Raw genomic sequence first — 25,653 nt, forward strand, 5'->3', positions numbered from 1 at the left:
CTCTGGATAAGGGCGTCTGCTAAATACCATAAATGTAAATGTAAATGTAAATGTAAATTACACAAGTGTGAAAATAGACTGTGGAATGAGTAGAATGAGTAATATGAGTAATACAGGGCCCTAAATCTTTCTTTCTTGACATTCGTATGCAGTAATAAACCTCTGCTTCTGATCCTCGTTGCTCCTCACAGTTGAAATGAGTTAAAAAGGAGTTAAAGATTCCGGACGAATTTCATTTCCGTGTTCTGGGTCAGTCAGTTGTTGACCTACATTGACTACAGTGAATGAATTGCGGTGATTGGAGAACAGTGTGTGTGTGTGTGTGTGTGTGTGTTACAGTTTGTAAAGTTAAAGGGGACACATCAATTAAAACCCAGCTGTTTTCCACCTCTATTTTTCTTCCCCTCAACAGCTAATTTTTGCAGCTCGAGGGAGAACATTCCTTATCGTCATTCTTTGCTGTAATTGAATTTGCATACCTGTTTATGTAGCTGGAGCAGCGAAATAATTTCATAATGAGTTTGCTGGCATGAACCAAGGGCACGGCTGGCACAAGTCAAACGATGATTTGAAACCCTGCCTTGAGTTGGCAGATAAGACTCTGGGCTTTTGTTGACTGCGTTCCTGTTTTTAATGCACGACTCGGCCGTTTGTTCTCGGCTTGTCTCTGGCAAGTCGTTTTAACTCTTAGATAAACTCTAGTCTGTTTTGCTGTGTGTTTTCTCCGTTTTTGTTTTCAGTTCCTCTTTCAGGTCTTATAACACAGTAATTATATCAGACAGACACATGCCCTGATCTCTTTTACTCCAGAAGACATACGGCTGCTCAAAAATATCATCATTTAAAATGTAAAAGGAAGCAGAATTGTTATATTTTCCTGGAAACTGATCATGTTTTACTCAAAATTTTACCAATTTTATTTGTTTAATATATAGACTTTAAATATATTCACACCTAAGATCTAATCTTTTTAAAAATGGTTAGACTAGAGTGTTGAAAAAACATTAGAATATTGATGATTTGAGTTCATTACATGTCTTATTAATTATTACTTTGATAAAATACATGGAGAATCAGCATCAGGCTGATATATTTATATATTTTTCTTGATAATCAATAATCACACCTTTTAGGATACATGTAGATTAAATGACTAAAAACCTGACACTCAGAGCAGCCTATACCTTTCAGTATTTTAATCAGTACACATAAAGAAAACTACAGTATATACAAAAATGTAAACTTTTTAGTCTAAATAAAAAATTAAGTAAAGTAAAATAAAAACTATATAAAGTAGTGCGCACACCATACCTAGCTTTAGTTTGAGTAAAGCAGGTAGTTTCACACTTTTTCTGTGGACACTTTTGAGTCTTTATTTACTGATATTATTTGGTTTGAAACATCATATAAATATGTTTGAAGCACTAAAGGTAAATAATATTGGTTGGGGAAGGAGATTTTTCACTTTTTAGGTGTTTTTCTCTCAATGGGTTTCTTGTAGATTTAGCTTTACCGCACTGGGATGTGATCACTATTTTTAGAAAGAGTAAGCTCCGCCCTCTCTAACCATATAAGGATTATGTTAATGTGTGAAGGGATTCCTGAGTAATTAAGCTGAGAACACAAGGTGAGATTTTGGACGTAAAATCCGTCTGTAGGGTTCTAAAGGTTAAAGGGGGGAAAATAGACAAAAGGAAGTGATTATTTATCCAGGGTCCGTGCAAAGTTACACGCTTTTTTCCCCAGAGTGTTAATATAACGATTCATTTTCTGGCACGGGTAGGAAGTTCACACCTTGGGCTCTGCAGAAGACATGGACATATGCCGTCAGGGGATGTAATTAGATGGCGTTTCTCGTGGGTTCGGCAGCCTCCCGTTTGCGGAGATTACGACGACCCATCTCGGCTGCTCGGGATGAATATATTAGCATAATTAAACAGCAACCAACCTCCCCCGGCCTCCCTCTACCAGACTGTCAGAGCTGGAGTTTCTACCATCGTTGTTCTCTCTGCCAGCTGGTTGACGTCCTCGGAGATGGAAGTCCTTTATCTGGGACTGTAGCTTGTTGGACATTGATAATATCCCCTATTCAGGCAGCATCTCCAGCACACTTTAACCCCAGTTTAGATTATCTGTGCTGCTAGTCAGCTGTATATACAGCTCTGGAGGAAATAAAATGACGAGTTTCTTTGATTTTACCAAATGTAAAACCTCTGGAATATAATCAAGAGGAAGATGGATGATCACAAACCATCAAACCACCAAACTGAACTGCTTGAATTTTTACACCAGGAGTAAAGCAGCATAAAGTTATCCAAAAGCAGTGTGTAAGATTGGTGGAGGAGAACATGATGCCTAGATGCATAAATATTTTTATTTGTAATTTGGGAAAAATGTTTTCTGTAGTTTATAGAATAAAACAACAATGTTCATTTTACTCAAACATAAACCTATAAATAGCAAAATCAGAGAAACTGATTCAGAAACTAAAGTGCTCTCTTTATTTTTTCCAATGCTGTATGTACAGCTGAGTAGGAATAAAAATGTAAATAAATAAATCTTGGCGCCTGTGTTGCCAAGATAGCAATGAACATCTGACGAGACCACCACATCAATCAGTGCCCACTTTATAATAAGTGTGTGTAATAACTGTGTAGTTACATATTCATAATCTTCTCATAAAAAAATCTAATTTTTAGTCAATTAATGAACTGCTCGAATTTTTGCACCAGGAGTAACGGCATACAGTTACCCAAAAGCAGTGTGTAAGACTAGTGGAGGGGAAATCTGTGATTAAAAATCAGGATTATTCCACTAAATATTGATTTCTGAACTTTTAAAACGTTATGAATATAAACATGTTTTTTTTTTTTTGCATTATTTGAGGTCTGAAAGCTCTGCATCTTTTTTTGTTATTTCAAAAAATGTGTTATTTGTTTTTTTCTCATTTTCTGTAAATAAATGCTCTAAATGAGAATATTTTTATTTGGAATTTGGGAGAAATGTTGTCTGTAGTTTATAGAATAAAACAACAATGTTTCTTTTACTCAAACATAAACCTATACATAACAAAACTGAAGCAAAAAAAAAAAAAGCAAAACTGAAGCAATCTCTTCATTGGCTAAATTGGGGAGAAAAATGGAAGAAATTGTGAAATAAATAAATCTTGGTTCCTGTGTTTGCCAAGATAGCAATAAACGTCTGGCGAGGCCACCACATCCATCAGTGTAGATATATTCATGTACCAAGTACCATTGCTAATTAACCAATGCAAGTGTAAGGAGTGAAAATACACTGAGTTGAATTAGTAGAATAAGTAATATGAGTAAGATAGGGCCCTAAATATTTCTTCTTGACATTTGTATGCATTAATGAACCTCTGCTTCTCGTCAACCTCGTAGCTCCTCATAGTTGAAATAAGGAGTTAATATAAGAACATCTCCAGCACACTTTACAGCCTAAGAGCTGCTGTAGTGTAGAGTATATGTGTGGGCCGGGGCGGTGGGGTACTCCAGTATAAAATCGAGAAGAAACTGGAAAAGAAACTGGAGGAAATGTGGTATGACTGGTGTGTTGGTAACCTAGATTACCCCTGAGTGAATCATCTCTCCACACACTTCATCTCAGAAGCTGAAAGCACAAAGCTGTGTGTTGACAGGGACTTTAGGGGAAGGTAATGGATTGTCTGGGGTTTCCTGCTACATTCTTTTGAGCTTTTTCTTTTCTTTTTTTAACGTGCTGAAAGCTCTGTAACAATAGTGCACTCGTAGCTTTCTGAAAGTTCCTTCCTTGATGGCTAGTTTACTAAAAATATATTGCTATACTCCTTCAAATGTTCTCATTTATATCTTGATTGTTTTGCAGCTGATTTTATTCAGTGGTGTATTATTTTGCTACTATGAAAAAAGTTTACTAAGAAAATACACCAGAAAGAAATATCAAATTGCAATATTGTTCATAAGGAAGATCAATTTTAGCAGAAACAATAAATGATTAAACATTAAGAGTTCCATCTTAGACCCTGCTCAAGACAATGCTTATTGCTTTGTGAATCTGTCTGTCTGTCTGTCTATCTATCCATCCATCCATCCATCCATCCATACATCCATCCAGCTTGCAAATGATTTATTACTATTAAGAAACAATCTTTCTATCTATCAATCTATCTATCTAGCAAATTATTTATTACTATCAACAAACTATCTGTCTGTCTGTCTGCCTGCCTGTCTGTCTGCCTGTCTGTCTGTCTATCTATTGATCTATCTTTCGATCTAACAAATGATTAATTACTATCAAGAGACTGTCTGTCTGTCTGTCTGTCTGTCTATCTATCTATCTTGCAAATTATTTATTACTATCAAGAAACAATCTTTCTATCTATCAATATATCGATCGATCTATCTATACAGCAAATTATTAATTACTATCAAGAGTCTGTCTGTCTCTGTCTGTCTGTCTGTCTGTCTATCTATCTATCTATCTATCTAGCGAAAGATTTTAATTACTATCAAGAGACTGTCTGTCTTTCTGTCTGTATTACTGAATAAACGTAGACAGATGCCAACTACATCTGATCAGACGTTCATTGCTATCTTGACAATGCAGGTGTGCAGCGTGTACCTGGCCACTGTTTGCAATACAACATGCCAGATGTACCATCATGTATTTGAAGAGGTTCCTAGTGGTGGGACTGAACATGACCCACTGCCATTCTGAGTCCATTCATGTCTCTGAATGTCTGGCACGATACTATTGCAGTCTTTGGCGATATTGTCATGATGTTAAGAGCAGTTTTCTGCAATGGTTTGCATGCATTTAGTTCTGCGTCATGCAGCCGTCTGCCAATGGTGCTGGCACCAATGTGACTTACCATGGAGAGCATCACTGTTTGCAGAATGCCCAGAATTATAGATGATCTTTCATTGGTTCTTGTGCATTCTTCTATCCACTGCTGCCGAAAACACGTTGAATGCCTGACATGACACCATTGCAGTCTTTGGTGGCATTGAAATGGTGTTAAGAGCAGTTGTTGCAATAGTGTGCATGAATTTAGTCCTGCGTCATGCAGCCGTCTGCCAATGGTGCTGGCAACAATGTAACTTATCATGGAGGGCATCACAGTTTGCAGATTGCACCCAATTTTGGTTGTTCTTTTGTTGGTTCTCGTGCATTCTTCTATCCACTGCTGCCGAAAACGTTTGAATATCTGACATGACACCATTGCAGTCTTTGGTGGCATTGAAATGGTGTTAAGAGCAGTTGTTGCAATGCTTTGCATGCATTCAGTCATGTGTCATGCAACCATCTGACAATGGTGCTGGCATTAATGTGACTAATCATGGAGGGCATCCCGGATTGCAGACCATCTGCAATTTAAAATATTCTTTTAATGGATCTACTACTCTCTATTGTGGTGTGCATTCTTTTATCTGTGTTGGCAACAGTATATTTGGGTTACAGCTAACCCTACCGTTACGATGCAACCCCTTTTTGAACTCTTCTATTTGTTGGAATTGTGTTGGAACAACGCAATGGGACATTATTATATAGTACGTCAGGTACACCAATTATCCTCACCTTGCATGGTTGGGAATTAAATGTGAATCATTCGCATGTTTCAGAATGTCAAAGCTACCCACAAAGTTCCATTTATGTTGATTGATTTCTTCAATCTCTGGGTGCAACTATAAATGTATATAAATTCATAGGGTTTGTACTGTATATATAAATAATTAATTTGCAACAACAGATGTTAAACAAACCTTTATCTGTTTTTGCAAATAAACTCTTTATATTATACAAGACCGGCAGTGTTGCCCAGATAAAATGAAGTAAAACAAAACAAAACAGAAGATATCCAGCATGTTTTATGTCTCCACTGATAGCAGGCATGTGTAGATAACTAACTACCCCGTGGCTAATGGCAGGACAGTAAAGGAAATCTACATCTAAAAAGCTAGAAATCAGTTTTCTGGAACAAAAGAAATGGATGTTTCTGTGAAGTTACACACAGTGTAGTAAAATCAACACATTGATGAAAGGATAAGGCGGCAGATTAATGCCCTGCAGATCTCCTGGGGGCATGAAAACAATGAAAACCATGCACAGAACAGTATAGATCTGCAGAAAACAGACGCTTTGTGATAAAGTTGCATCCCTTAATAGTTAAAATCAAAGCTGATGCCCGAGTGTTGCTCCGATCATCAGGAGACGCTGGTTCAGTCCCCGAGATGCTGCAGTCGTCCGTTACGGGGAGTCTGTGTAATTGGTATCTCTCTCTCTCTGGGAGGATGGGATCACTGAAAGGGATGCTGGCTATCGTTAAAAACTCTGATAAACTGATAAAACTGAACTGTTTATTAGTGTTCTCCTCCAATTGTGTTCATTACATTACATTACATTACATTTGGCAGACGCTTTTGTCCAAAGCGACTTACAATATTGAAGTGCAAATAATAGAAGAGGTTAAGTACAAAAATAATAGAAGTTAAAAATAAAGCATCTATAGATAGGGCCTTAAGGAGGTCAGAGGGAAATAATGGGATAGAGGAGTAGAGAAGAGGAAGAAGGAGATGAGGTTAGGATTAGTTAGTTTGTTAGAGGTGTTAGGAGAGTAAGTGCTCTTTGAAGAGCTCTGTCTTCAGGAGTTTATTAAAGATAGTGAGAGATTCTCCTGATCTGGTAGTAGAAGGTAGTTAGTTAGAGGTGTTAGGAGAGTAAGTGCTCTTTGAAGAGCTCTGTCTTCAGGAGTTTATTAAAGATAGTGAGAGATTCTCCTGATCTGGTAGTAGAAGGTAGTTAGTTAGAGGTGTTAGGAGAGTAAGTGCTCTTTGAAGAGCTCTGTCTTCAGGAGTTTATTAAAGATAGTGAGAGATTCTCCTGATCTGGTAGTGGAAGGTAGTTTGTTCCACCATTGGGGAACTGTGTATGTGAACAGTCTGGATTGCTTTGTGTGAGTGTTTGGCAAAGCGAGGCGACGTTCATTGGAGGAGCGCAGCGGCCGGGAGGTAGCGTAAGCCTTCAGGAGCGAGTGCAGGTAGGAAGGAGCCTGTTCTGTCATCACCTTGTAGGCGATTGTAAGAGTTTTGAATTTGATGCGAGCAGCAACTGGTAGCCAGTGGAGCTCAATGAGCAGCGGGGTGACATGTGCCCGTTTTGGTTGGTTGAAGACCAGACGTGCTGCTGCATTCTGGATCATCTGGAGTGGTTTTACTACGCAGGACGGGAGGCCAGTTAGCAGGGCATTGCAGTAGTCGAGGCGTGAGATTACCACAGCTTGTACCAGGAGTTGGGTGGCCTGTTGCGTCAGAAACGGTCGAATTTTTCCGATGTTGTAAAGCGCGAAGCGGCAGGATCGAGCAACTGAGGCCACATGGTGTGTGAAGAGAAGCTGGTCATCAACCATGACACCCAGGTTCCTAGCAACCTTTGTCGGTGAGAGAGAGAGAGAGTCGATGGTTATGGCAAAGTTGTGTTGAATAGAAGGTTTTGCTGGTATGACCAGAAGTTCAGTCTTTGAGAGGTTTAGTTGGAGGTGATATTCCTTCATCCATGCGGATATGTCTGAGAGACACTGTGATATTCGTGCAGAGATTGAGTGATCATCGGGTGAGAACGACAGGTATAGCTGAGTGTCGTCAGCAAAGCAGTGGTAGGAAAAACCATGTGAGCGGATAACCCAACCTAGAGAGGTGGTGTATATTGAGAAGAGAAGAGGTCCCAGTACCGAACCCTGGGGAACCCCAGTGGGTAACGAGTGGGCTGGGGACAGCCGTCCTTGCCATGACACCCTGAACGAGCGCCCAGTGAGGTATGATCTGAACCATGACAGCACATTGTCTGAGATCCCCATGTTCGAGAGTATAGTTAGGAGGAAGTCATGGTTGACCGTGTCGAAAGCAGCCGAGAGGTCCAGCAGAATGAGCACTGAGGACTGTCCTGCAGCTCTAGCAGTTTTTAACGCTTCAGTCACAGACAACAGAGCCGTCTCAGTAGAGTGCCCTTTCTTGAATCCAGATTGGTTCTGGTCCAGGAGGTCATTTTGGGTGAGGAAGCCAGAGACTTGATTGAGAGCTGCTCTTTCTAATGTTTTAGAAAGAAAAGGCAGTAGTGAGACCGGTCTGTAGTTATCAACCTGGGCGGGGTTGAGAGAAGGCTTTTTAAGCAGTGGTGTGACCTGTGCTTGTTTAAAAGCAGTCGGGAACACACCAGATGTTAAAGAGGCATTGATCGTATGAGTAATAGCCGGAATGATTGCAGGTGCGATGGTTTGCAGAAGGTCTGAAGGGATCAGGTCAAGCGGACACGTAGTAGGACGGCTACGCGTTAGGAGAGCCAGTGTCTCGTTCTCAGTGAGAGGAGCGAACGAGGAGAAAGCGACGCCTTCGGTAGAGGGATACCGGGCAGCAGAGCATGATGTAGGACTGCTACATGTCGCATCAGTAAACTGTCTGCTGATAGCTGCCACTTTCCCAGTAAAGAATGAGGCAAGAGCTTCAGCCGTAAGGCAGGTAGCCTGAGGAGGAGGTGGAGGGTTGAGTAGTGTTTTGAATGTAGCAAATAGTTTCCGGGAGTCTGTGAGGGAGCTGATTTTTTGTGATAGAATTCAGCTTTAGCAGTAGTGAGGCTGGCTGAAAAAGCAGCCAGGAGCAGTTGGTAGTTTTTTAGGTCTGTCTGGTTTTGCTTTTTTTGCCATTTTCTTTCGGCAGCTCGGAGTTTGGAGCGTAGTTCCCTGAGCGTGTCATTTTTGAGCCATGGCTGCGGTTTGCTTGGTTTAATGGCTCGAGATGTTTGAGGACAGAGGTCGTCCAAACAGGAGCTTAATGTGGAGCAAAGAGTATCAGTGGCATCATTAACATTGAGTGATGAAAATGAGCCTAATGGAGGCATATTGTCAGTCACCAGCGAGGAGTACTGGTCTGCTGGGAGATCTCAAAGATTTCGGCGGAACGAGACCATAGTAGGAGTAGCTGTGGGTTTTTTCGAAATGCGAACGTTGAGTTGCATGAAGAAGTGGTCTGAGAGGTGTAGAGGGGTGACCGTTAAAGAGTCGGTGTCACAGTTACGAGTGAAGATCAGGTCTAGATGTTTGCCAGCTTTATGTGTTGGAGGGCTGGGGACCTGCTCCAGTTCGAAAGACTGCATGAGGGATGAGAAGTCTGTGAAGCTGGTACTGTCATGATCGATGTTCATATCCCCTAGAATGAGCATGGGGCAATCTTGCTCGGGGATAGAAGACAGTAGCATGTCAAGTTCATGCGTGAACTCGCCCATTTGTCCAGGAGGACGGTAGATGACAACGACAGTAAGTTTTGATGGAGTATTAACCAGTGTGGCATGATACTCAAACGAGTTGTATGAGATTGCAGGTAATAGTGGAGTGTATTTTAAGCCATTCGCGAGCAATAGGCCAGTTCCACCTCCTCGTCCTGAGAGACGAGAAGTATGGGTAAAGGAATAATTATTTGAAAGTGCCGCCGGAGTAGCAGTGTTTTCAGGTTTAATCCAAGTTTCAGTCAGAGCCAGTAGTTGTAGTGAGAGATGATTTGCATAAGAGGCGATGAAATCTGCTTTATTAACCGCCGACTGGCAGTTCCACAGCCCAACAGAGAATGAGGTAGTAGTGGGCGTGGCTTGCTTAAGAGTGGGCGTGGCTTGTTCATCTAAACAGCCGTATTGTATTTCAAGCAGTTGGTAAAAATAAGGATACCTAACTTCATATAACCTTCAATAAGCACACAATAGCCTTTATTCCCCCAGTTCTTCTAGCATCACATGATCAGAAGTTGAATTATATTCATAATTATGTTATTTGTGACTGTGAATAGCATGCATATTTAATGCAACTAACAACTAACAATCTTTAGACAGCGATTGAACTAACACACTAACACTAACAATTTAAATTCTAAACCAAAATCAAACAGAAATACATGCTTTATATGTAAGAACAAAGAAAACAGGAATCAAATATCTATCTATCTATCGATTTATCTATCTATTCATTAACACACCCGTCCATACATCCATCCATTTATCCATCCATCCATCCATACAAGTACTATCATGAAACATTCATACATTAATAACATGATCTATTTCTCCATTCACTCATCCATAACCCACCCATTCATCCATCCATCCATCTATTTATCTGTCCATCCATCCATCTATTTATCTGTCCATCCATCCATCTATTTATCTGTCCATCCACCCATCCATCCATCCATCCATCCATTTATCTGTCCATTCATCTATCTATCAATCCAGCAAAGGATATATTACTATCAAGAGACAATCATACATCCATCCATTCATCCATCCAGTAAAGGTTTCATCAAGGGATGATCATGCATTAATTAAAGTATCTATCAATTCATTTACTGATCCATCCATCCATGCATGCAGTAAAGGTTTAAGTACTATCATGAAACATTTCCACATTAATAAAAGTATCTATCTCTCCATTCACCCATCCATAACCCATTCATCCATCTATTTATCTGTCCATCATCTATCCATCCATCCAGTGAGGGGTAAATTACATACTTATCCATCCAACCATACTTCCAGTAAAAGATTAATTACTATAAGAGACGATCATACATTAAATGAAGCATCCATCCATCCATCCGTCCATCATCCATCTCTATCTAATGATTAATTACTTTGAGTAGGCAATAGTACATTAATAAAAGTTTTATCTTTATAAAGAAAGATCCATTTTCAGATGTTAGTTTATTGTATAATTATTCAGACTTACTTTTGATTGAAACAGAAAACTTTATCCTCTGAATAAATGCTGAATAAAAACAGTGATGATTAGTAGCAGTTCTGTAGGAGATGATGCCAGTAAACTCTTGGCAGTCTGAGCTGTAGCATGTATACTCACATGTTGTTCATGCTGGATTAAACAATAAACGTTATCTAACCAAACAAACGATAAATAAATAAATTATTAAATAAATAGAGGTCACTTTAGCAGCGTTCACTTCTGATTGCCCAGAATTGTGTATCATCCCGTGCCATAATTCCGTCCGTGTGTTTGTGTAGACCATGTGTTGTATCTGCAGGAACGTTTTATGGTTGGAGTTTTGATGTAGATCGTCTTTAATCACAAAATCTCTAAATAGTGCTGCCAGAGAACATATCAAACCACACAGTCCTACTTACAAACATAGGAATATATGGTTTCATAATGTCTTATATTATACAATGTTTGGTAACACTTTAATACTAGTAATAATAACTTCAATTAATTTACTACTACTAATGATTAATAACTATTATTTTTCACATTTTAAGTAACTAAAAGTTACTAAAATATTTGTAAATACTAATAAACACATTGGCAAAATGAACTGCAATTAATCAACATTTGTCAGGCTTGACATATGGCTATATAAATGCCTTGCCTTTATATTAAAATCTACAGCATTCTATCACACAGGGCCCTATTTTCAATTGTGCACCATCCAGCATGATTTAAGACGTATCAGTGCATCTTTGCTATCATAACAATGGGAAAAGTACATCTTGCTCGACCTGGAACACACAAAGTCATGTACTAATTATCTTAATTAATTAATCATGGGTGTGTTTAATTTTGAGTATAGCATGAAATAAACCAATCAGAGTGTCTTTTTAAGAGCTCATCATTCTCTTTAAGAGTAGAACCAGGTGAGCTCTGACTTTGGTGGATTGCTATTGTAACGGTGCAGCTACCTGGACGTGTTCAACAAACTCTTCTCAGCAGAGGAAACTGAGCTGCTGGTTGACGCTGTGAAGGAGCTCCAGCAGCTCATTTACGGGAACAGCAATATTATTTTATTTACTATTCTGTTTATTGTTGATGTAAAAGTTGGGTTTGTGCTGCTGTGTGTTCATGTGTGTGTAATAAGTGGGGGTGTACGCTCGGCTCGGCACAGCGCCTGTGTTACCGAGATAGCAATGAACATCTGACTGTTGGCGTCTGTCTAGGTTGTATTCAGTCAGTGGAGCTCCTGTATTTTCTGTTACCAAGATAAACAAGTAAAATTTCAGAAATGTACCTGAACACACCTCATTTCCAGAACACCACGCCCATCAGTGTAGATATATTCAGAAGCTCTGTCCCTGTTTGATGCTCTTCGTTAATTGATATATGTTTATGCACGGTTCTCTGTTTCAGACGGTGTCTGTTAGTCGTGTAGAAGCACAGCAGAGTGGATTTGATCTCGTTTTTCTTGTGAATTCCTCAGTTTCACTTATCACACTGGCTTTTTTTGATAAAAGACGCCTTCAAGAGCCAACGTCTTCGAAGATGAGCCTCCCCGGTACCGACAGTTATCTATCCCCCACGGTGTTGACGAGCGTCGCGTCTTATCCAGAACAATATTAGCTCTCGCTCGGTGTGTCTCACTGCGTCTCGCTGCTTTCCTCCCCTCCCCCTACTTATGTAATTACGGAATAATTAGTTTCTTGCCAATTAGCTGGAGTGTGTTTGTTTTAGCGAGCTCTTATGTGAATATCGGAGAGCTGGATAGAAGCACAGCCCAGAGGCGAGTCTCCGGCACGGCCTGTTCCGTCTCAGCGGGGACAGCAGACGTTTAGACGGGGAGGGAGGACGTCCCTGAGGACGGTGAGACCTCGGGGCTTCAGGGGGAGATGTAGACAGTTTTGGCTTTGGCTGCAGCCACATGTCACGATTCCTTGTTCCTCGGTGTTGAAGTTCTGTTCACAAGGTCAAACACACACTCCCCGACACACACACTCCCCGACACACACACTCCCCGACACACACACTTTCCGACACACACACTCCCCGACACACACACTCCCCGACACACACACTCCCCGACACTCTGAATATACAGCCTTCATTACCGTGAGCTGTTTCAGCCTCTTAAAGCAACAGCTACACTAAAAACAACACCACAAATCAAAAATTAGCATCTTCCATTATTTACCCATATACAGCTCTGTAAATAAATAAATATAAGATCACTTAAAAATGATGAGTTTGTTTGATTTTACCAAATGTAAAACCTCTGGAGAGGAAGATGGATGATCACAAACCATCAAACCACCAAACTGAACTGCTTGAATTTTTGCACCAGGAGTAAAGCAGCATAAAGTTATCCAAAAGCAGTGTGTAAGACTGGTGGAGGAGAACATGATGCCAAGATGCATGAAAAAAACTGTGACTAAAAACCAGGGATATTCCGCCAAATTTTGATTTCTGAACTTGTTTTCTTTGCATTATTTGAGGTCTCAAATCTCATGCATATCATTTTCTGCAAATATGTGGAATTTGGGAGAAATGTTGTCTGTAGTGATCTCTTAAGTTACCAGTACCAGTAAAAAGTTTGGACATACTTTAAATTCACATTTTTTCATTACTTAAAAAAATTCTGCATCATAGATTGATACTAAAGTCATGCAAACTGTGAAGAAAAACATGAATTACTTGAATTTCTTTTCTCTTAATGTAAAGTTTGAGAGCATCAGTTAAAGTAAAGTAGTGAAGAGGTAGAGTTACAGGTATACAGTGAATAGTGAATATTTGAGTAATGTTCTAATCCAGATTATGAGAAGCAACAACTACTCAGCTAAATAAAGAAAAAAATACTTTAAGAAGAAATGAAGGTCAGTCAATCCAAAAAAAAAAGCAGTTCAACAATTTTCAAAGTATCCTCAAGTGCATTCACATCAAAGATCATTGAAAACGTCATGATGATGAAACTGGCATTCATCAGGACCGCCCCAGGAAAGGAAAGAGCAAGAGTTACACAGAGTAATTGAACGTAACTATTAAAAACAGAGATTCATGATAGACATCTAATTAGGTTTTATTTGGGGAACCAAGCTTAGATCTATAATACATATTTTTTATATACTGTATAATAATATTTTCTCTGATTGTTAGTTAGATTAGACATGCATATATTAATAAATACAGCAGGTTTTCTGATGAAGAACATGTAGTGAACGTTGTATTTATGTTGTAATTCCTACAGAGAAACGCCGGAGACCTGATGATTCGGAACATCCAGCTTCACCACGGGGGGAAGTACGTGTGTGTTGTTGACACGGATGTGGAGAGCTTGTCTGTGGATGCAGTGCTGATTGTAAAAGGTATGATTTTTTTTTTTGTTAGTATATTATTTATGTATTTCATCATTATTACTCTATTACATTATGTTTAAAGTTAACTGGGAAGCTACAGTACATAAGATGCTGTATGCAGTCTCCCAATGGTTACATGTCCATTGTAAACCAAATTTAGGATAACAAGTGTCTAAAAATATGTCAAAGCGTATACCTTAATATAACTTAACTCTAACTTTAACCTAAAACCTATCTATAACTAAAACTAATCTCGTCTTGTGCCTTAAAATCTGCACTTAAACCTAATTTCAGCCTTAGCCTACTCCTCACCTATCCTTAAACTTAAAACCCGGTGTCAGTCTCAAGACCATAATCAAGTATCTCAGTCTCGTCTCGGACTCGGTCTTGTTTGGAATGGGTCTCGTCTCAGTCTCGGGGTGAGGTGGACTGAGATTGTGGACGAGACCGGCTGAATCTGAGTTGAAATTCATTAGAAATGAACTTTTATTCTATCGTTCCTGAACATCAACAATTCATTCAAACAGACCCAATCAGTCCTTTTTATGTATGCTTAAAACTAATGTTAATGGAGAGAGAACTAATGTAAGCAAAGAGCTAGCTAAACTTAGTGACCAGACAGCTAACCTTAGCGACAAGCTAGCTAACACAGTAATGTTACCGGGGAGAGAGCTTAAGCTAGCAACAAGTTAGGTAACCTTATGGACGAGCTAGCTAACCTTATGAACGTGCTAGATAACCTTAATGACGAGCTAGCTGACCTTATGGACGAGCTAGCTAACCTTATGGATGAGCTAGCTAACCTTATGAACGTGCTAGCTAACCTTATGGACGAGCTAGCTAACCTTATGGACGTGCTAGATAACCTTAATGACGAGCTAGCTGACCTTATGGATGAGCTAGATAACCTTATGGACGAGTTAGCTAACCTTATGGACGAGTTAGCTAACCTTATGGACGAGTTAGCTGAACTTATGGACAGGCTAGCTAACCTTATGGACGAGATAGCTGACCTTATGGACAGGCTAGCTAACCTTATGGACGAGCTAGCTAACCTTATGGACGAGCTAGCTGTCCTTATGGACGAGCTAGCTGACCTTATGGACGAGTTAGGTAACCTTATGGACGAGTTAGCTAACCTTATGGACGAGCTAGCTGAACTTATGGACAGGCTAGCTAACCTTATGGACGAGCTAGCTAACCTTATGGACGAGCTAGCTGACCTTATGGACAGGCTAGCTAACCTTATGGACGAGCTAGCTAACCCTATGGACGAGCTAGCTAACCTTATGGACGAGCTAGCTAACCTTATGGACGTGCTAGCTAACCTTATGGACGAGCTAGCTAACCTTATGGACGAGCTAGCTAACCTTATGGACGAGCTAGCAAACCTTATGGATGAGCTAGCTAACCTTATGGACGAGCTAGCTAACCTTATGGACGAGCTAGCTAACCTTATGGACGTGCTAGCTAACCTTATGGACGTGCTAGCTAACCTTATGGATGAGCTAGCTAACCTTATGGACGAGCTAGCTAACCTTATGGATGAGCTAGCTAACCTTATGGACGAGCTAGCTAACCTTATGGACGAGCTAGCTAACCTTATGGACGTGCTAGCTAACCTTATGGACGTGCTAGCTAACCTTATGGACGTGCTAGCTAACCTTATGGACGTGCTAGCTAACCTTATGGACGAGCTAGCTAACCTTATGGATGAGCTAGCTGACCTTATGGATGAGCTAGCTAACCTGACGAGCTAGCTGACCTTATGGACATGCTAGCTGTCCTTATGGACGTGCTAGCTGACCTTATGGACGTGCTAGCTGACCTTATGGACGTGCTAGCTAACCTTATGGACGAGCTAGCTGACCTTATGGACGAGCTAGCTGACCTTATGGACGAGCTAGCTGACCTTATGGACGAGCTAGCTAACCTTATGGACGAGCTAGCTGACCTTATGGACGAGCTAGCTGACCTTATGGACGAGCTAGCTGACCTTATGGACGAGCTAGCTAACCTTATGGACGAGCTACCTAACACACTAATGTTACAGGTGAGATAACTAAAGGTAGCAATGAGTTAGCTTACCATAGCGAGGAGCTAGCTAACACATTATTGTTTTTGGGGAGAGAACTAAAGCTAGCGAGCGACAAGCTAGCTAACCTTAGCAACAAGCTAGCTAAAAATTCTATTCCTGACAAAAGGAATTGTTTTAAATAATGTGATTAAGTGTCTAGTTTACCTTTTTCACAATACTAGACATGTAGTATAATGAAATTTGATAGATACTCCTGTCGTCTTTTATAATAAGAAAATGCAAAAATGGTACAGAGTATTATATTGTTGGTTTCCGATGAAAAACAAGTATTATCTGTTTTTGACAATTTTGATTTACTGTGCACTTTTAAAAAACCCAAACTGTCCTTTACACTGTGTCAAAATGTACTGATGAATGAATGTACTAATAGATTTTTTTCTGTATGAACCGTAATTAATTATTTTTACATTGAATTTAATTGAAACTTAAAGTTTTATCTCTAGTCTTTAGTTGAAGAAATGTTTTTTACTGGACAATATACTCCCTGTCAAGGTCAAGGTCCCTGCCTGAAGATGTCTGGAACATGCTTCTGGAACGTCTGAAAGACTTTAAACACTAAAGGATGTGTAACTGAATGTTTTATTAAAGGAATTTTCTGTATTTTCTGGGGTTTGTTGTGTTGTGTCGGCTGGAGTAACTGTGTCAGTAGTGTGGTTTAATAGTGCACATCACCAGTGCTGTTTTATTCTAGCGGCTCACATTGGTATTCATGCCCATTACACACTATGATAGTTGTCCCAGGTGTTTAAGAGTCGAGCTGTTTGTCGTGGAGAATGTCTTTAATTGGCTCATTTGCACATCAGCTGAGCAGCTCGGCAGTCCCAGAATGCACTGCAAAATCGAGGAGGGGAAAAACTATTAAACTGGCGCAGAACTCGACTGTCTGAAGCAGAAATGCTCATCATTTAACAGTAAAGCGTGTAGAGAAATGCATTTACATTCACGGGAAGAGCGTTTCTCATTCCGGCCTCCAATCAGGAGAATAAGCTGGAGGTTCGCCACGCCGAGGCCATATCTGATTGATTGGAATATTTATAGGCTCTGATCAGACGTCACCCTCAAACTCAGCTGCAGTTCTGTTTGTTTGTGTCCTGACTTTGTAAAAGGGCACAAAATAAAATAAATAAATAAATAAAACCCAAACAGAGCAGCACTTCTGTGACTTTGTAGAGTGATTGTTTAAGAAGTTGTATATTTTATTACTAAAGCAATATTATTTGCCATCTGTAAAAATGAGGATGCAAATGAAGGTCAGTTTTATTGGGAAGTATGGGGCTGAATTTTGGAAGTATGAAGCTGAAAGATGGAAGTATGGGGAGGAATTCTGAAAGTATGGGGAGGAATTATGGAAGTATGGAGCTGAATTATGGAAGTATGGGGAGGAATTCTGAAAGTATGGGGAGGAATTCTGAAAGTATGGGGAGGAATTATGGACGTATGGGGAGGCATAATGGAATTATGGGGAGGAATTATGGAAGTATGGGGCTGAATTATGGAAGTATGGGGAGGCATAATGGAAGTATGGGGAGGAATTCTGAAAGTATGGGGAGGAATTATGGAAGTATGGGGCTGAATTATGGCAGTATGGAGCTGAAAGATGGAAGTATGGGGCTGAATTATGGAAGTATGAGGAGGAATAATGGAAGTATGGGGCTGAATTATGGAAGTATGGGGAGAAATAATGGAAGTATGGGGAGGAATAATGGAAGTATGGTACTGAATTATGGAAGTATGGGGAGGAATTATGGAAGTATGGGGAGGAATAATGGAAGTATGGTACTGAATTATGGAAGTATGGAACTGAATCATGGGAGTATGGGACTGAATTATGGAAGTATGGGGCTGAATTATTAAAGTATGGGGAATAATTATGGAAGTATTAAGATGAATTATGGAAATATGGGGAGGAATAATGGAAGTATGGTACTTAATTATGGAAGTATGGGGCTGAATTATGGAAGTATAGAACTGAATTATGGAAGTATGGGGAGGAATAATGGAAGTATGGGATTGAATTATGAAATTATGGAGCTGAATTATGGAAGTGTGGGGCTGAATTATTAAAGTATGAGGAAGAATTATGGAAGTATGAAGATGAATTATGGAAGTATGGGGCCAAACTTGTGAAATTCAATGTAACACAATATAGACGGATAACCTTTGACAGCACTAATAAATTACACCCACCTTCCTCCCTCTTTTTAAGTTGAATTTCATTGCTTTGCACTCTGTTAAAAATGTGTGTGTATTGTGTGTGTGTGTATTGTGTGTGTAATGTGTGTATCAGGTCCCCCTGGTCCACCAGACACAGTGCTGGTGGAGGAAATCACGGACAGCACAGCCCAGCTGTCCTGGAGCCCCGGCAGGGACAACGGCAGCCCCATCACCGGCTACATCGTCCAGGCGAGGACGCCCTTCACCGTGGGCTGGCAGGCGGTGGATACGGGTAATTTATGGAGTCTCACTGTCAGCGAGCAGTAGAGGGGGGTGGTTTATATGGTGTAAGAGTCGCTGTAATCACACTAAACCTCCTGTAATGTGTGGCGTGGTTCTGTTTGTGTAGTTCCAGAGGTGATCAATGGCAACACCCTGACCGCTACCGTGGTGGATCTGAACGCCTGGGTGGAGTACGAGTTCAGAGTGGTGGCCAGTAACAGTGTGGGTATGGGGGAACCGAGCCCACCCTCACCCAAGACCCGGACTGAGGATTCCAGTGAGTATCCTACACACAAATACAGTGTATAATTATAGTACTAATTATAATTAAATGCTTTATTATAAGGTTTGGGCAGAGTGTGGTCCAGCAGACTAAGGACTGTAGAATATAATATTAATGAAATATGTGTATATTTTAAATATTCTGTAAGCTATTATCTCTACTTTAAATCTGTTTTCAGACTTAGTGGAGCGAGATTGTGTTGGACCATGGAAGTTGAGCCATGGAGGTTGAGACATAGTGTTGAGCCATGGAAGTTAAGCCATTGAAGTTAAGCCAAGGTGTTGGGCCATGGAGGTTGAGCCGTTGTTGAGCCATGGAAGTTGAGCCATGGTGTTGAGCGATGGAAGTTAAGCCATTGAAGTTAAGCCAAGGTGTTAGGCCATGGAGGTTGAGCCGTTGTTGAGCCATGGAAGTTGAGCCATGGTGTTGAGCGATGGAAGTTAAGCCATTGAAGTTAAGCCAAGGTGTTGGGCCATGGAGGTTGAGCCGTTGTTGAGCCATGGAAGTTGAGCCATGGTGTTGAGCGATGGAAGTTGAGCCATAGTGTGGGCGATGGAAGTTGAGCCATGGTGTTGGGCCATGGAGGTTGAACCATGGTGTTGGGCGATGAAATTTGAGCCATGAAAGTTGAGCCATGGTGTTGGGTGATGGAAGTTGAGCCATGGAAGTTGAGCCATGGTGTGGGGCCATGGAGGTTGAGCCGTTGTGTTGAGCCATGGAAGTTGAGCCATGGAAGTTGAGCCATGGTGTTGGGTCATGGAAGCTGAGTCATGGAAGTTGAGCCATGGGAGTTGAGTCAGGGAAGTTGAGCCATAGTGATGGGTCATGAAAGTTGAGTCATGGAAGTTGAGTCAGGGAAGTTGAGTCAGGGAAGTTGAGTCAGGGAAGTTGAGTCAGGGAAGTTGAGCCATGGAAGTTGAGTCATGGAAGTTGAGCCATGGTATTGGGCCATTGAGGTTGAACCATGGTGTTGGGTTATGGAAGTTAAGCCATTGTGTTGGGCCATGGAGGTTGAGCCATTGTGTTGGGTCATGGAAGTGAGCCATGGAAGTTGAGCCGTGGTGTTGGGCCATGGAAGTTGAGTCATTGTTGAGCCATTGAGGTTTAGCCGTTGTGTTGAGCCATGTAAGTTGAGCCATGTAAGTTGAGCCATAGTGATGGGTCATGGAAGTTGAGCCATGGAAGTTGAGCCATGGAAGTTGAGTCAGGGAAGTTGAGCCATAGTGATGGGTCAGGGAAGTTGAGTCAGGGAAGTTGAGTCAGGGAAGTTGAGCCATGGAAGTTGAGTCATGGAAGTTGAGCCATGGTATCGGGCCATTGAAGTTGAACCATGGTGTTGGGTTATGGAAGTTAAGCCATTGTGTTGGGCCATGGAGGTTGAGCCATTGTGTTGGGTCATGGAAGTGAGCCATGGAAGTTGAGCCGTGGTGTTGGGCCATGGAGGTTGAGTCATTGTTGAGCCATTGAAGTTGAGCCGTTGTGTTGAGCCATGGAAGTTGAGCCATGTAAGTTGAGCCATAGTGATGGGTCATGGAAGCTGAGTCATGGAAGTTGAGCCATGGAAGTTGAGTCAGGGAAGTTGAGCCATAGTGATGGGTCATGGAAGTTGAGTCATGGAAGTTGAGTCATGGAAGTTGAGCCATGGAAGTTGAGCCATGGAAGTTGAGCCATGGAAGTTGAGCCAGGGAAGTTGAGTCAGGGAAGTTGAGTCAGGGAAGTTGAGCCATGGAAGTTAAGCCATGGTGTTGGGCAATGGAAGTTGAGCCATGGAAGTTGAGCCATGGTGTTGGGCCATGGAAGTTGATCTATGGTGCTCGGCGATAGAAGTTGAACCATGGAAGTTAAGCCGTGGTGTTGGGCCATGGAAGTTGAGCCATCATGTTGGGCAATGGAAGTTCAGCCATGGAAGCTGAACCATGGTGTTGGGTGATGGAAGTTGAGCCATAGTGTTGGGTCATGGAAGTTGAGTCATGTAAATTGAGCCACGGTGTTGGGCCATGGTGTTGGGCGATGGAAGTTTAGCCATGGTGTTGAGTCATGGAAGTTGAGCCATAGTGTTGGGCCATGGAAGTCTGTCATCAACAACAACAGAACAACTGTAACTGTGAGGAAGATAAGATGGCCATATATCTCTTCACTGATCGCTTTTTTTAGTTGAAGATGGGTCCAACACATACGATATACAATCTTCAGCATATTTCTAGTGGAGACGTTGTGTGCTTAGCATTGGTGAACAATATGAGGTAATTATGGAGAGAGTGAACTCTTAGACAACATGCAGGAGCTTTGTTCATTCTGTCGTTTACGTGGAAGCTGGGTGAACTCTGTTTTCAAAGAGCTCTGCTGCCTGTGGTTGATCGAGAGCGTAGAGGAAATCACAGAAAGTATTTCAGCTCCCAAATTTGTAAAGGCGCGTTTGGCTTCATTTCTAAGCAAAATTCGAGAATGTTCCAAAAAGCAGTTAGCTGATAGCGCTAATGCTGCTGCACCCAGCCTTTGTGGAAATCTGGAAATCTAAGCTCACTGTAAATAATAAAGGGTTTTCAGGAAATCTGTGTAGACTAACATTCAGCGCTCGTTTGAATTTAAAAGAAAATGTGTGTTTGTTTGTTTTTTTAAATTACAGTTTTCTTTACTTAGCTTAGCTTAGCATTACTCAACTTACAATCTGGTGCTTCCTATAGTGCAAAAAATACGGTAATCAAAAAGCAAACATTACACAATATACTGTGTGAACAGTGTACAGTGTCCATGCACTTTTTCCATGATAGCCCCCACACAACACACTTACATACACACACACACACTTACATTTACATACACACACACCTGAGTCTGTTGTAACAGATTAAACATGACAGATCATTTCCCCCCAGAGTGGCAAACATATAATGCTGTTGGATCCACAGCTCTGCCAGCATCTGCCAACAGATAGCAGTGTTCCACTTTACACTCCCACATTTCCCCAGATACACCTTTATTCACACCGGCAGCATCTGACAACTCAATCTCACCAACATTGTTCTGAGTGTCATAAGAGTGAATGGAAGCAAGTAGGATTTTCTTAAAGCTGTTATGATCTCTAGCAAAGCAGCAGAGCTTCTGAATATATCTACACTGATGGGCGTGGTGTTCTGGAAATGAGGTGTGTTCAGGTACATTTCTGGAGTTTTGCTTGTTTATCTTGGTAACAGAAAACACAGGAGCTCCACTGACTGAATACAACCTAGACAGACGCCAACAGTCAGACGTTCATCGCTATCTCGGTAACACAGGCGCTGTGCCGAGCCGAGCGTACACCCCCACGTTAAACACACCCATGATTAATTAAGAGAAATAGTACATGCCTTTTTGAGCATGTACTTGGTTTTGAGCATGTACTTTTCCCGTCGTTACGATAGCAAAGAAACACTGACGCCCTAAATCAAGCAGCACAGTTGACAGCTCACTTATAGATTACTAAACTAGGACCTCTGGTGTTTTATAGACATATAATGCCCAGTAGATGATGAAGAACTTTTTTAACCTAAGCTGTGTCTGTATTTTAATTTTTAACTTTGTCTTCGTTTCTTAAGTTTGTTTTGTTGTTTTATTTTTTCTTTTAAATGCTGACTGGCTGGTGTTAACCACTGAAAAGTAAAATATTTTCTCTTTCTCTCTCTCCGGTTTTACTCTTCAGGGTTTTATCCTCACTTTTCACTTGATTGACTTGAATGTTTTACTCTGAACATTTTTACTTTTGGGTTTTCTGTTCTGTCAGAAGAAGTAAAAGAAATGTCAGTTGCTGAATTTTATTTTGGGGCAGGTCAAGACTGCAATTTATTTTAGCAGAATGAAGCGAAGGATGACTCAGGCCAGGAATGTGATGTTTCTTTACTTTTTAAACGGTTAATACAGAACAGGGTGAAGGTTGATTTGATGTTTTATGATGTGGGGAATAATCATGTTGGGAATATGGATGGTTTAGTGTAAAATTCTGCATGGAGAAATCATGTTTTCTTTTTATGTATTTTATGGTCTGTTTTAGCTTATATTGTTAATAAAATCTGATTAAAACTCAACTCTATCTCTTTCTCTCTCTCTATCTCTCTCTACCTTTCTCTCTTTATATTTCTCTTTTTCTCTTTCTTTCTACCTCTCTCTTGCTCTTTTGTCTCTCTCTCTACATTTCTCTCTCTACCCCTCTCTTTTTCTATCTCTGTCTTTATCTCTCTCTCTACCTCTCTCTTTCTTTCTTTCTACCTCTCTCTTTCTCTTTCTTTCCACCTCTCTATCTCTTCATCTCTCTCTACCTCACTCTTTCTTTTTGTTTCTACCTCTATCTCACTACCTCTCATTTCTTTCTACACATCTCTTTTTCTTTCTTTCTACTTATCTGTTTTTCTTTTCTCTCTCTACATTTCTCTCTCTTCACCTCTCTTTTTACCTCTCTCCCTACCTCTCTTTCTCTATCTCTACATCTCTCTCTCTCTCTCTCTCTACCTCTACCTCTCTCTACCCCCCACGTTCTCTGTACCTCTCTCTTTCTCTCTCTACCTCTCTCTACATATCTCCCTCGCTCTCTCTCTACATCTCTCTTTCCACAGTTCCTGATACGGCGCCCACTGATGTAGGGGGAGGAGGCGGCACCAAATCTGAGTTAGTGATAACATGGGAGGTAAGTCATTTGTCAGATTTTACGACCCTTTCTACCCTCACCTAATACACACTAATACACACTCACACACACTCACACACACTCACACACACTCCATGTTTAATTGTGCGGAATTGAATGAAGTGTTTTTTTATGAGCTCCGCTGCTCACTGGTTCCGCCTTTCCCACAAAGACCTTTCAGCTCCATCTCCTCGTCTTCAGATGAGACCTGCAGGTTATTTGAAGTCTGGTTTAGTGGTGAATGGTTGATGGTGAATGGTTGATGGTGAATGGTTGGTGGTGAATGGTTGGTGGTAAATGGTTAGTGGTGAATGGTTGGTGGTGAATGGTTGATGATAAATGTTTGGTGGTGAATGGTTGGTGGTGAATGGTTGGTGGTGAATGGTTGGTGGTGAATGGTTGATGGTAAATGGTTGGTGGTAAATGGTTAGTGGTGAATGGTTGGTGGTAAATGGTTGGTGGTGAATGGTTGGTGGTGAATGGTTGGTGGTGAATGGTTGGTGGTGAATGGTTGATGGTAAATGGTTGGTGGTAAATGGTTAGTGGTGAATGGTTGGTGGTGAATGGTTGGTGGTGAATGGTTGATGGTAAATGGTTGGTGGTAAATGGTTAGTGGTGAATGGTTGGTGGTAAATGGTTGGTGGTGAATGGTTGGTGGTGAATGGTTGGTGGTAAATGGTTGGTGGTGAATGGTTGGTGGTGAATGGTTGGTGGTGAATGGTTGGTGGTGAATGGTTGATGGTAAATGGTTGGTGGTAAATGGTTAGTGGTGAATGGTTGGTGGTAAATGGTTGGTGGTGAATGGTTGGTGGTGAATGGTTGGTGGTGAATGGTTGGTGGTGAATGGTTGATGGTAAATGGTTGGTGGTAAATGGTTAGTGGTGAATGGTTGGTGGTGAATGGTTGGTGGTGAATGGTTGATGGTAAATGGTTGGTGGTAAATGGTTAGTGGTGAATGGTTGGTGGTAAATGGTTGGTGGTGAATGGTTGGTGGTGAATGGTTGGTGGTAAATGGTTGGTGGTGAATGGTTGGTGGTGAATGGTTGATGGTAAATGGTTGGTGGTGAATGGTTGAGGGTGAATGGTTGATGGTGAATGGTTGGTGGTGAATGGTTGATGGTGAATGGTTGGTGGTGAATGGTTGGTGGTGAATGGTTGATGGTGAATGGTTTAGTGGTGAATGGTTGATGGTGAATGGTTTAGTGGTGAATGGTTGGTGGTGAATGGTTTAGTGGTGAATGGTTTAGTGGTGAATGGTTGATGCTGAATGGTTGGTGGTGAATGGTTGGTGGTGAATGGTTGGTGGTGAATGGTTGGTGCTGAATGGTTGATGGTGAATGTTTGATGGTGAATGGTTGGTGGTGAATGGTTTAGAGGTGAATGGTTTAGAGGTTTAGAGAATGGCTGGGGGTGAATGGTTTAGTGGTGAATGGCTGGTGGTGAATGGCTGGTGGTGAATGGTTGGTGGTGAATGGTTGATGGTTAATGGCTGGTGATGAATGGCTGGTGGTGAATGACTGGTGGTGAATGACTGGTGGTGAATGACTGGTGGTGGATGGCTGGTGGTGAATGGTTGGTGGTGAATGGTTTAGTGGTGAATGGTTTAGTGGTGAATGGCTGGTGGTGAATGGTTTAGTGGTGAATGGCTGGTGGTGAATGGTTTAGTGGTGAATGGCTTGTGGTGAATGGCTTGTGGTGAATGGTTGATGGTGAATGGTTTAGTGGTGAATGGTTGGTGGTGAATGGTTGGTGGTGAATGGTTGGTGGTGAATGGCTGGTGGTGAATGGTTGGTGGTGAATGGTTGGTGGTGAATGGGTTATTGGTTCTGGGAGTCAGTTCAGTACCGCAGGGCACAGAGGGGGAAGGAAAGCTGCAAAAACGCTAGAGCCTGAGGGCAGCTCCTAAAGACTCTGAGTTAATTGAAAGTATTAAACTTTTATGTACAACACAATTAAAGCACAATTAAAATCATGCTGATGTAGGAAAGTGCAGACTGACATGGGCTGCTGGTTCACTTACAGTAAAGTAATTCACTAGAGTAAAACTAAAGTATATAGCGATGTTGTGTCTTG

At 41.2% G+C, this 25,653-nt stretch overlaps 1 protein-coding gene across 1 annotated transcript in view; it reads left to right on the plus strand.

Moving 5' to 3' along the window:
- Positions 1–25,653, plus strand: part of cntn3b (contactin 3b) — a 178,600-nt gene that overhangs the window by 123,358 nt on the left and 29,589 nt on the right. The window contains exons 14-17 of the mRNA XM_022662736.2: positions 13,998–14,115; positions 18,492–18,650; positions 18,768–18,917; positions 23,510–23,580. Of these exons, the coding sequence (XP_022518457.2) occupies positions 13,998–14,115; positions 18,492–18,650; positions 18,768–18,917; positions 23,510–23,580 (498 nt within the window). The remainder of the gene's footprint in view (positions 1–13,997; positions 14,116–18,491; positions 18,651–18,767; positions 18,918–23,509; positions 23,581–25,653) is intronic.

Source organism: Astyanax mexicanus, chromosome 5 (assembly GCF_023375975.1).
Source record: "Astyanax mexicanus isolate ESR-SI-001 chromosome 5, AstMex3_surface, whole genome shotgun sequence".
Classification (NCBI taxonomy): domain Eukaryota; kingdom Metazoa; phylum Chordata; class Actinopteri; order Characiformes; family Acestrorhamphidae; genus Astyanax; species Astyanax mexicanus.